At 32.7% G+C, this 13353-nt stretch overlaps 1 protein-coding gene across 1 annotated transcript; it reads right to left on the bottom strand.

Annotated features, from left to right (window-relative positions):
• Positions 1–11957: 11957 nt before the first annotated feature.
• On the bottom strand, positions 11958–12716 carry LOC7476386 (protein RALF-like 34). Its single transcript, XM_002306435.3, has one exon. It carries the CDS (start codon positions 12587–12589, stop codon positions 12185–12187), a length of 405 nt encoding a protein of 134 aa, XP_002306471.1. The 5' UTR covers positions 12590–12716; the 3' UTR covers positions 11958–12184.
• Positions 12717–13353: the final 637 nt, after the last annotated feature.

The raw sequence follows: 13353 nt of genomic DNA, 5'->3' as shown, positions 1-13353 counted from the left end.
GAAAAGAGGAAACGGTGGTTTATATAGGGATCTTTTCCCCTGTGGAAACGGACAGCGTGGTCATAATTTTTGGGCCCAATTTTATTTTCCTTCTCAAAACCGGATCCAAATCCAATATAATAATATTACAATTAGGATTCTGATAAAATAAAATAAAATAAAATAAAATAGAAGAGTGCTACAGATAACAAAATCTTGGACAGAGGATATGCTAGCACACCAACTATGCTCATATGCCAATCACATACCCGAATTAATTCTCTATTGGATTTTTAACCTATCTATTTTCTAGTATAATTTCGTATCAGATTTAATAAAAAAAATTCAATAAATATTATTTGAATAATATGGATTAATAATTTTTTTTTCTAAATCTGTGGTTAACATATCCCATTCATCTTTTCAATTCAATTTCATATGAATATAAGTATTTGATTTTTCTGCTTCAAAAGCATGAAACAGCTAGACTGGCATTTCAAATTCTTATAAATAAAGACATGTTGTTCTTAATTAATCAAAATGGATATTCTTGTTTATTCAAGGGCTTGCCATGTTGCAAATTTACCTTCTTTTTTTTTTTAGATGTAACTGATATTACGATAATTATTATATTTTAAAATATTTTTTATTTGAAAATATATCCAAATAATATTCATGTTATGGTTTTTCATTCAGAAATATATTAAAATAATATTTTTTTTATTTTTTAAAAATTATATTTGATATCAGCGCATTAAAATAATCTAAAAACACCAAAAAATATTAATTTGAAGTAAAGAAAAAAATAAAATAAATTTAATTTAAAAAAAAACATTTTTAAAACGCAAAAAAAAACCATGCATGCTAGATTTTGCAAGCATTGCTTAATTAGAAGAAAGCCACGGCTCATAAAATATGGGAAAATAATTTTTTTTTATTTTGAAGGAAAAAAACCTCTACTGATACAGCACATACGCAATTCTTTCAAAATTATGAACAGATTATACGTAACATGCATGTGGTAGAAGTATGAAGACCATATAAATAAATAATATTCAAATTTCCTGTTTTCCTGGCGTTCAATTAAAGATTATAAATAAATATTAAGTTGTTATGCCTTGTGTCAAAAATTATTACAGGACAGCCCTATTTTTTAGATTTTCCCCATCTGCAGAGGTGCGAAAATCTAATTAGATTGGAATGAATATTCATATTAGCCACATGCATGGGTGGATGACTCCATCTCCTCTGGGACTAGCCAGAAAAATAAAAGGGATAAAAATAAAATAAAATAAAATCCCAGAGAGACTGCATATATCATATGCAGGTATTAATGTCAAGAAAAAGGTTGGCATATATGCAGGCATGTTGCAGGATCCCTCGATTTCAGCTGCCTGATCGATAAAAATACCAAGTTCCTGAAATAAGAATGCCAACTTGTGTTCGCAGTTGCCATCAATCTGTAATAACATGCAGTGGAGAGAGATACCACGTTTGTATTGTATGGTCGATCTGCTGCAGCAGCAGACCTTAGGCATCACATGTTTTCACGTTATACACTACAATTATTATTATTAAAAGAAATTAAAAGAGGCAGTTAAATACCTGTAGCCAAAAACACAATAGTTCAAGACTCGTAAGGATTATAGATTACAATCTATAGTGTTTTTTTTTTTTTTTTCAGTTCTATTCTTTTCATGTGTTGATTGATTTAAAATTGGACCTTGTTGTTTGCCACTTCACATTAGATTCTCATGGGGCCGGGGAAAAATATGATGTTCCATTGGTGCTTGTTTCAGGAAAAAAAATTGATTTAATTGATTTAAAATTAATAATTAAAAGCTTGAAGAATGAATTCAAAAATTGCTAATTCAATGATTGATTTGATAAAAAAAAAAAAAAGAAGTTGTAGCTCGTGTATAGCATGTGCCAACGCATAAGAGAGGCCGCTGCAATTTAGTGTCATGTTTGGTGGCCTTCGACATCTAATTCCATCCTTCCTTGGTGTCATTCGACTTGTCTCATTGTGGTCTACCTCCATGTGCGACGCAAGTTAATGGGGGTTTCTGTTTTGCTTCGACAAACCATTATTCCTCTCTCTCTCTCTCTCTCTCTCTCTCTCTCTCTCTCTCTCTCTCTCTCTCTTTTCTCTTCTCACCTTGATTTCCACGCCTAACACTCTCCATAAGATCAAAATGGGTTGCCAAAACCATCTAGGTGGTGGTCCAGTGGTAAGAGTTTGGGACTAAGAGGTTTGCTCCCTCTGTGGTCTCAGGTTCGAGTCTTGTGGTTACTCATATGATGGTCACTGGAGGCTTACATGGTCGTTAACTTCAGGGCCCGTGGGATTAGTCGAGGTGCGCGCAAGCTGGCCCGGACACCCACGTTAAACTAAAACTAAAAAAAAAATGGGTTGTCAAACCTTTTTGATGTCAAATTTTGTCCTCATTATTTTTATTGTTATTTTTACCAACCTTTTTTTTTCAAATCCGTCATTTAATATTTTGTTTGTTGGGAATTGAGTTTTGTAATTTTTTTTATTTGTCTTCTATGAAATAATCCTAGTCTCATGACTCATTTCATGAGTTTTCAAGTTGATCCGGGTTTGCTAGGGTCATTTTTTCGTCTTTTTCTACATAATTTTTTTTCCAATTTTGATTAGTTGGGAAATAATTTTTGTAATTTTGTTTTCTTCTATGAGATAATCTCAGTCTCATAACCTGAATCACAGATTTAGAGAGTCCTCTCAAGTTGACTTGGGTTATTTTTTTTTGTCTTTTAAAAAATAATTTTGTTTTTTAATTTCATCCTTCAGTACCATTAGGTTGATTGGAAATTGTGATTTGTCATGTTTTTTTTATTCTCTTTTTATAAGATTATCTGAATCTCATGACCTGGATTATGAGTTTAGCAGTTGTCTCGAGTTTTTTTTTTGTTTTTTAAATATAATTTTTATCTTTACAGTTTCATCCTTCAACATTTGGTTAGTTGTTAATTGAGCTTTTAAATTTCTTTTATTTTTTTTCTATGAAGTTATTTTATTCTTATAACCCATGTTGCGGGTTTGAAAGATTTACTTGAGTTGACTAGAGCTCTTTTATTGGTATTTTTTTAAAATTAAACTTTTTTTTGTTTCCTTTTTTATTTAATATTAGGTTTATTGGGAATTAAACTTCATACTTTCTTTTGATTTGATTTATACGGTGTTATCTTGTTTTCATGACCCATGTCGCGGATTCGGCTGGTTTACCCAGATTAACTCAAGCATCATTTTTTATATTGATTTTTTTTCAATTTCATCCTTTAATATTAGATTGTTTGTGAATTGAGTTTCATAATTTTTTTCAATTTGTTTTATATGAGGTTATTGTAGTTTCATGACGTAGGTTGCAAATCTTGCAAGTTAACCAGGGTTGATTCGAGTCATTCCGGTTCTTCTCCATCTCATTATTTTTTTTAAAAAAGGATATTGTCCAATATGTCATTATCCTAATGTTTTAAAGTATTTTAATATTTTTTATTAATTTCAGTTTTTATTTTTTAAAAAAATTATGTACCACTACACACACACACAGAGTACATATCCACATCAAAAACATCTGTTTTTGTAGAAGAAACAGTGGAGGAGGTTTTGGGTAAGTAAATCCCAATTCCCAAAGCTTGAATCACGTGCTTCAAACTATGCGTATCTTGAGGTTCATCACTAGTTGATGAAAGCGAAGGCAGATCAACTTGAACTTGCAAGTCTCCGTGTGAACACATTATATACAAGTTTTGGTGGGACCAGATATTTTAAATATGCGTTCGCTGGACCTAACTAACTAGGGGCATTCTTGGCTTATATGTAGAGGGATGCATGCGGTCGTTTTCCCTTACACGGGAAGTTTGAGACAGTTCCCTTCACGAATATTCTAAAGTTTCGTTTCTTACTTCTCCTCAACTATGATTCAAGATTTTTTATAGACTAGGCTAACTACACCACCCCCTGTACTCATGGGTGTAGCTCTAATTTAATTTCTAATGCAAGAGAAAGAGAAGAAGTCGATCTTGCTCTAGTTGGAAAATATGTTAATATCTTGTTTTGAATTTTTTTATTCTATTTATTTATTTATTGATCTATCTTAGAGGTTAATTATTTTGATTGTTTTTTTATAAGTGCATCATGCAAATACAACTTATCTATTTTAAATTTTTTTTAAAAATAAATCAAAGATAAATTACAATAATATCTTTAAAGTATTATAAAATTATAAAAATAATTCAAGATATTAATTACTATTTAAAAATATTAAGCTAAACAATTAAAAAAGAGAGAGGGTATTAATTAAAATTGAATTTTAATTAATAAATAAAAATTAAAAAAAAAGCCAGGATGCCGCGCTTTTGGTTTTTTTTTTTTAAACAGCGCATGAGCTTATTTTTTTTTTATATTTTAATGGACAACACATCGTCTGTTGGAGCATTTTTCGATCACCACTGGTGAATGAAAAATCAAGGATGAAATCACTTCAAAAACCCTATCAAACCAAATCAAAACAAAATTCACGAGTTCCGATCTATATTTTCTAGCATGTTTAAAGGAAAAAATCACACTAATTGAACTCCTTTTTAAGTTGAGGTTATTGATACAAAGTTCAGCATTTTTTATGGCTAAAATTTAGCCGAGCAAAAACTTTATCTCTCATCTTTATTTTTTCAACGATTTTCTCTTTTTCCCCTCAAGATCTAGAGAGTAGAGACTACATCGCGAGAAGATGGAGTTTTGGACCGAAACATATAAATCTATAAAAACAAGAGCCATATATGTATTGTTTAAAACTTGAGGGATGAAATTAAAGATTTCCACACCTTTTTGAAATAAACTATCAAGGAATCTGATGAGATTAACTCTTTGCCAATTCAACCGCAGCTGTTACCATGATAAGTGCCAGATTTTGTACTCTTCGTACAGATTTTGTACTCTTCGTAATCCTAGGATTAGTTTGAAATATTGCTATTAATTCTGATTGTAATTATCTTTCCGTTACACATATTTGAACTCCTGCAATTAAGGTTCCTAGACTGTATAAATGTTACAACAGATGAATAAGAAATTGTGTGTTACATTACATAATATTACAGTGTTAAAGTTTCTTTATGGTATCAGAGCTGAAAAATCTCTAAAGAGTATTCATCCCTTCTACTGCGTCCTGCAAATGGCAACTATCACTGCACCTTCCACCGATTCAACACATTCACTCATTATCACAATCAATGCTGCCACAACCATCAATGAAAAACTCATTCCCTCTACCTTTTCTCAGTGGCGTGCTCAATTTGAAGCCTTGCTCATTGACTATGATCTTATTGATTTTGTAACAGGTACACACAAATGTCCTGCTGTTGATGCACAAAACTTCACTGCATCCAAAGCTGTGAATTCCCACTGGATTCGCCAAGATAAGCTTATTCTACATGCTATTCTTGCCTCCACCTCCACCATTATTACCCCTCTCCTCTCTGCTTACAAAACATCAAATGAGGCCTGGACAACACTTACCCGTTTGTATGCAGGCAAATCCAGAACGCGTGTGATGCAGCTTAAGGAAGACTTGACCTTGAGCACTCCAGGATGAAACATATACAGATTGATATTCACTTTGTGAGAGATTTGGTTGCGAAAAAAATTCTTAATGTTCAACATGTTCACACGACTGATCAGCTAGCGGATCTGCTTACCAAGCCTCTCTCCCGGTAACGAACAAAATTCTTACGTGACAAGATTGGCCTATCCGATGGTAGCTCGTTCTTGCGGGGGCGTATCAAGGAATCTAATGAGATTAACTCTTTGCCAATTCAACCGCAGCTGTTACCATGATAAGTGTCAGATTTTGTGCTCTTCGTAATCATAGGATTAGTTTGAAATATTGCTATTAATTCTGATTGTAATTATCTTTCCGTTACACATATTTGAACTCCTGCATTTAAGGTTCTTAGACTGTATAAATATTACAACAGATGAATAAGAAATTGTGTGTTGCATTAGATAATATTGCAGTGTTAAAGTTTTTTTATAAACAATTTTTTATTTTAGTTTAGTTTTGTTAATTTTGAGAATAACCAAAATTCAATTCAATAAAACTGTAATTTAACATCATAAGATTCCATAACACATCAAATATACAAGATCATGTAAATAGAAATGGATCTTAACTTAGAAAACTATCGTCAATGATAAAATTAATGAAAACTTTCAAGTACCTAGAAAGGAAAAAATTAACTATGACTAGCGACATGAAGAGTAAAATGTAAGAAAATGCACGCTAAATCAAGAACTGAAAACCCAAACTTTTTTGTTTCTTTTATAACTATAATAATAGTTCTTAATTATATATGTGCTAACAACAATGAAAAAGAAATATCTTTTTTTTTTTTTTGTAGATATCCTGTTTGTTTAAATAACATATATATATTTCTACCTGAAAAGAAAGTAAATTCTCGAGAAATTTTGAATTTATTTTAGATTTAATAAGAAGATATAAAAAAAAATAAAAAATACATATTTCACAAAAATCTTGCTAATACATGTTGGATGGTGATAATATGCCCGAAACAACACAAAACGATTTTTGCGTCCTCCCGAGCCTGAGCTAAACACTGAGTTCGTACATGGAAACATGAAAAGATTTTAGCAGTTGAGCCAAAAAGAAAATATGAATCGCCGCCAAAATGTCAATTTTAGCTTTGGGAAATCGAGGAGAAATGGTGGGATTCTGTTTGTCGGTTTAATGGATTAGTCACATGAGCTGATCAGATACATTGAACCGTTGGTTAAGCCGACGGTGTGACCTCGTTGTGCAGGTCAAACTCATGGATGAATGAATGGGTGTAAAAATCCAAAATAAAGTAGCCAAACCCACCAGACATTGCAAATTCGAAGGCCACCAAATGAGGACTGTGATGCTACAGCAGTCAATTTCCCATATCTGTGCCCTTTTTTAAGGTTCTCCTTTATGTTTACGTGATTTTCTTCAGCCTTCGAGTGGCGTAATACGCGCCTGTGACCCACTAGCCAGCCGTCTTTGATTTGACTCCCAACACTGCACTTCCTCTGGTCTTCCTCTCCCTTGCTCATCACCAAAGGTTACCTCTTGCTCTAGGGTTTGGCTGCATTTACAAATTATCGATAGGGTTTTCGTTTTGTTTTGACTGATGGAGCATGGTGCTTAAATGGGCCCAAACGGTGATTATTTAAATTGAACGGAGGCAAGTCTGGCTCATACAAAGTGGATTTGATCCACCAATCATGGGGTCTTTCTGTAGTATTATTGACTATAATATATGCAGCCACTCGTGGGTTGAGCTCAAGTTTGAAAGAATTCTCAAGAAAATTAGAAAAGCAAGAAGGGATGGATCATGTCCATAGTTCTGGATTTGATTTTCAGTGCTCTGAATAATTGTATGCCTCAGGTTCTGGGTCTGAAACTGGATTTTATAACCTTATGCCGCATCAATCCTTTTTTTTTTCTCCTTTTCCACAGTCAACAGAAGCATATTAAACAAAGTTTGCTGGAGACACAGTCCTTATTGAATATAAAGATTCCTTTCTCATAGTTATTAGAAGCAGGGAAATCCAAATTCGGTCTACGTTTCAATCTAACTAGCGCTTCAAGCTACTTTACATGTGATCCATCTCATTTATCTAGTCTTTCAACCATGCGGGTAACTTTCTCGATTTGAAAGATGAGAGAGAAAGTTACCCGAAAATGATGAATGAAAAATAAAATGATTAATTGGTTATATTTTAACAATAAAAATAATAGTTCTTGATGTTAAAAGGTTACATTCTACATAAAGAATTTGATGGTAGTGGTTTGTTCTCGTAAACATGTTTAAAAAGTAAATCGGTGTTCATTTAGATTTTTATGATTTGGTTATTTTTTTTTTTGAGTGATGTTGGGGTGCTTGGGGTTGGTATGTTGTTTTTAAAGATTCTTATGATGTTTTTGAGATGCTTTTAGGTGAAAATAGATAGAAAAATAAACTTTTAGACCAACATCCTTTGATTTACTAGCTACCACAATAATTATTAGATTTTAGATAGCAGCTTAGTAAGTGACATGTCACTTGCCATTGCAAGCGACCAATTGTCCAATTGAAAGAAAAAGAACCGAACGATGCATTGTTCGCTTCTTTGAAACAAAACCCAAGTGCGGGCTAGACATGCTTGGACTTTTTTTTATTTTAATTATTTTCAACAAGATTTCAATTAATACCTTTTCTATTTTTTATGTATTTTTTACTTTGTATTCATTTTTATTTAAATTTTAATTAATATGCTCTCTTTCTAATCTTTAAAGGTTTTTAGTGCCTTTTTTGAATAATACTTATTATTATTATTATTATTATTATTATTATTATTATATTTCTAAGAGATTATTGAGATTTATCTTTTAAATTTTTTTTATATTTGTTATAAATAAATTATATTTTTATGATATATTTGTAAAAATAAAAATCATTTATCTAATATAAAATAGAATTTCATATAATATCAATCCATCTAGATTTTCTAATAACATGAACCAAACAACTAGATAACAATTCTTTGATCCTCGATCTTGTCAATATCACGAGTACACATGTGACACTAGTATATGTATATTTGTTGTTGAATGTAAAAGATTACCATATCCTAAAATAATGATATAAGATTCAAAACGGAAAGCAAAATCTAATCTTCAATATAAAAATAATTTAAAAAATAATTATTATTAGACTCCCAATCATTTACTACCATGGATGGAGCTAGCACCATTAATGGCCGCCAATCATGGTGTAGTGGCACGTATAAACGGTGGTTGTAGATACATGACAATGTGGGCAATGTTGCTTTTCTACCATTTTGCTCTTACTTTTTGTGAGGCCAGGCTAATGTGCGTGTCTATTTGTTTGTCAGGATATGGATGTGAAAATGTATTTACATGTGTCCGATCTCGGACAATTTAGTTTGTTTTTTTTTAAGAGAATTAGGCTGGGCAGACCAACTCAGTAGCGCCTAGGCCTTGTACGAGGCCCAACACACTCATGCTTGTGCTATCTAGCTTAGGCCTGTGACCTTTTTCTTTTCTTTTGAAAATCATCTTTTTTGGGACACAAATTGGGTGAAGAAATAAACAAGCAATAGAGTTGGCATCCTCTAATTTTCGGAGTATTAAGAATAAGCTTTGATCATGTATATACCAAATAGGCAGCGTGGGGGAGTCTTGCTAGAAATGTAAGTACACTGAGCTATAATGGAGGCTCTCACCCTCATGAAACAGCTACTATGGCTCTCTATTATTCAGTTCTCAATCAATTTCTCACTTGGGGGATGCTTATGTTCTTATCAATGTCAAAGAAAATTGATTACGTTTGGAAAAAGAAAGTCCAGATACAATTATGGTTTGGTTTGAATGGTAAAAATACGGTTTTGTTCAATTTGAAGCAACGGTGATTTGGTTCATTAAAGAAAAAACCATGTAATTTTCTCTTTAAATCCGAAAATTTCATCATAATCATAACATAGAAAATATAAATTAGTTCAAGTACATATCCAATGTTAATTAAAAAAAAGAACAAACTAAATTAAATCAAATCGATAAACAGGTTTCACACGGTTTGGTTTGACAATTTCAAATGGTAAATATTCATAAAAAAAAACACAAAGCACTCCTATGGTAGCGTTTTGTTACTATCTCGGGACAAAAAAGATAAAGACAATAAAGACAGAAGAGACAAGACAGAAAAAAAAAACAGAAAAAAAATTGTGTTTGGTAATGATGTACAAGATAAAATGATTATCTCTATATCATGTTTGGTTATAGTGGACAAGACAATAAAATCCTTTAATATGTATTGTTGTCAAACTTTTATATTTTAAATAATAATTAGATTTGTTTTCATTTTAGTTTATATTGAGTGTTGAAATTAATAATATTATAATAATCCTAGTTATAAAATCAGGATCGACTTGATGAGTTGACTCTCTCGACTTGTGACTTGAACCTTGTCTCGGGTTAACTCTTTAGTTGGATTTTAAAACTATGATAATAATAATTTTTATCATATATTAACTTGAGTCAACCCATGTTGACCCCTCCGACTTGTGACCTTATCCTTGACCCGATTGATCCTCTAGTCGGGTTTTAAAACAATATTAATAACAACTTTTATCCTTAGATTGACTCGAGTCAACCCGAGTTGACCCTCTTGATCTGTGACCCTAACATTACCCCGAGTTAACCCTCAAATTAAGTTGTAAAATTATGATAATAATCACCTTTTATTTTATGTTGACCCTCCTGACACGTGACTCGGACTTTATCCTGGGTCGACTCTTGAGCTGGTTTTTAAAACTACAATAATAACCACTTTTGTCCTTATGTTTATTCAGGTCAACAGTCAACCCCTCTCGTGACCTGGGTCTTGCCCCGAGTCGATCACCGAATCAAGTTTTAAAACTATGATAATAATCACTTTTATTTTTACGTTGACTCAAGTCAACACAACTCATGACCCAGGCTATGCCTCAAATTAAGCCATGAGTTGAGTTTTAAAATTATGATAATAACTATTTTATCATTATATATCTTAGTTGAACAATTTTAAAATTAAAAGTTTTTTACAATAATATTTTAGGGATAAAAAATAAAATAATATTATCTTTGGAGACATATTCCCTCTGTACCTCTTGTTTTAGAAATACAAAAATTCACTTTAAAATTGTTCAAGAAATGAATTTATTTTTATTTTTATGTTCCTGTTTCTTTAACTAAACATATTTATATATTTATTATTTTAATATTTTTTTATCTCAGCACAATAACCAAATATTACTCTATATTTAAAAAAATAGAACCACTCTTCTTCGTTTCCATATATAAGAAAGAACAATGTATTTTGTCTTAATAAAATTTTCCAATAAATTTACCTATTCGACTCATTGTGAATTAATTGTTCATATATGCCTGCATTATGCTTTTATTTACGTTTCAAACAAACACTTTTCCATGGACCCCTCAGCTTAAAGAGAAGTCATTGATCGATGGTTGATTGGTATGTACTGAACGCTCGTGATTTGATATATATCATATTTCTCAGTTCCAAACCATTTCAGTTTGATTCTTATCAATGTGCTTGTAATCATGGATATCCTTACAAAAAGCACTTGGGAAATGCTAGTTAACCTATAGAAAATATTTGGGAACGTGGCTGCGGTTGTGTTTTTAAAAAAATTAATTTTCTTTTATTAAAATTTAATATAGTTTGTATGTTTTGGATCGTTTTGATGTGCTGATGTCAAAAATGATTTTTTAAAAAATAAAAAAACATCATTAACATGTATTTTGACACGAAAAGTTATTTGAAAAACACCCGCAACTACACTGCCAAACACGCTCATAGTCTCAAGCTAAAAAAGGCAGCATGTACGCTGGCTTAATTACCAAGTATATATAGTTCTGCCATTGAATGATCTCCCCCGTTATGGTTGTGGAGTCAAGTGAAGTTTTCAGGGTGGTTGGGAACTTCAGGCCAGTGAGGCTACCACTCCCTCTCCCTTTTTTTCACGGACCTTCTCTAAAATAGTCTTGGACCGAGGAAAATAGCAATTTTATTGAGTTTAAAAGGATGTTTGGAAGTATTGTTTTTTAAAATATTTTTTATTCAGAAAAATATTAATTTAAAATAAAATAAAATAAAATAAAATAAAAACAAAAAACATTATTTCTAGAAATAACATTCAATGGCAATAACAAAAATTAGTTGTGCAAGGCTAGTGCCACATGACACCACAAATTCACCCAACTGGAAAACACAATACAACTCCCAACCCACCAAAATGAAGCATAATCAAAGGCTAACATTTACCAGATTTCGGAAAATACAAACTAAACAATATGATGTTTCCCATCAATAAGCAGCTTCGTTCTTGCGCAAATCGAGTAAGGAAAAGTAGATCCAACAATTACGTAGTAGTAATTTAATTACTATAATATAAACACTATTCGAGCACATACAGAAATACCATTACAAATACTCCAAATGCATTTTAAGCATAATGCCAGAAAATGATCCAAGCCCATGAACAATCGCACCTTAACAAACACGCATACATACATATCACCACAATCTACTAAATAGCATTTAGCACTAAATCAAGCACAAATTCAATAAAACCTGCCTCTCATCTCCTGCAACGAGCGATCCTAGAACACCCTCTGGAATAGGGATTCACTGGAGCTCTAGACGCGAAGCAATTGTGGCTGTAGTAGGATCGCCCGGACCTCGCTGGACAAGGAATTCTATTAGCAGACAAAGCTCCATACGAGATATAATAATGCGTTCTCCTCCAAAACAAAGATCTACGACTACTTTCTTCATCGTCAACAACTCCATCGTCAAAACCCACTAACCCATCATTGAGACCGCTGCTTTCATCATAATACATGGACATTGGCCATTCTAGTGCATCTCTCATTGCCTTCAAGCTTGTTTCATCAACTTGAGCTTGGATTCTTGGACTGAAAGAAGCAATTACGAGAAAGAAGATGAAGAAGGCGAAATGGTATTGCAATGTAGAAGCTGCCATGGTGAGAAAACACAAACACTTGGAAGTAGAACTAGCTGCAAAGGCGTAAGCTATAACATCGGCTCGGTTTCTTGGTTTTGAGTAGCTAGGGAGGGAAGGGACATTGGTGGGGGTTGTGGGGACGTAGAGTCACATGCGGGTTTTTGGAGATGATAGTTGTTTGGGTTACAGCTATTACTCATCAATGCAGCCGTAAACGCGTCTCGATTGCTTTGGTGCCCTTTTCTTTGTCCTTGTATAGAGAAAATAATTAGGTGGTCTCAGGTTTATTGTTAGATTTCGGTGGATGGACTTTATGATTAGGTTTTTCACTTTTCAGTGGGGTACATGACACGTGTATAAAACGTAGTTGCTATGATGTGATAATGAAGTTTGCTGGGATGCAGAGGAAAACTTCCATGGACTGTTTCGGTCGCTAATTGGAGCTGGGGTGACGCATGAGACATGCGGCACATACGGCGGATTGTCTTAAAAGACGCGGCTTGTCGGACATCTTATGGCACAGTGTTAGGAGATGTGAACAAAAATGGTGACTGCATAGATTGAGAAAAAGGTTCGGTTTTAGTTTACTCCAACAAAGCTGAAAAGATGGGCATCTTTTTCTTACTGTTTGGTAAATGGATTTTCTCTTGCTTCACTAGCTGCTGCGTTATAAGAAACTCTGTTCAGCTGCAGGCCACAGGTGTAATTTCATAAATTTGTTTAATTAATACATGTCTAAATGTGAACTTATCACGCTTAAGTTCCTTCTGAGCAACCATATC

The sequence above is a fragment of the Populus trichocarpa genome, chromosome 5 (genome assembly GCF_000002775.5).
Source record: "Populus trichocarpa isolate Nisqually-1 chromosome 5, P.trichocarpa_v4.1, whole genome shotgun sequence".
NCBI lineage: Eukaryota > Viridiplantae > Streptophyta > Magnoliopsida > Malpighiales > Salicaceae > Populus > Populus trichocarpa.
The sequence above is the reverse complement of the archived record's forward strand: the minus strand, read 5'-3'. Positions and strand labels throughout refer to the sequence as shown.

Bases quoted from the DNA above. Each gene is read 5' to 3' on its own strand.
- LOC7476386 (XM_002306435.3), bottom strand. From the start codon at position 12,589: ATGGCAGCTTCTACATTGCAATACCATTTCGCCTTCTTCATCTTCTTT.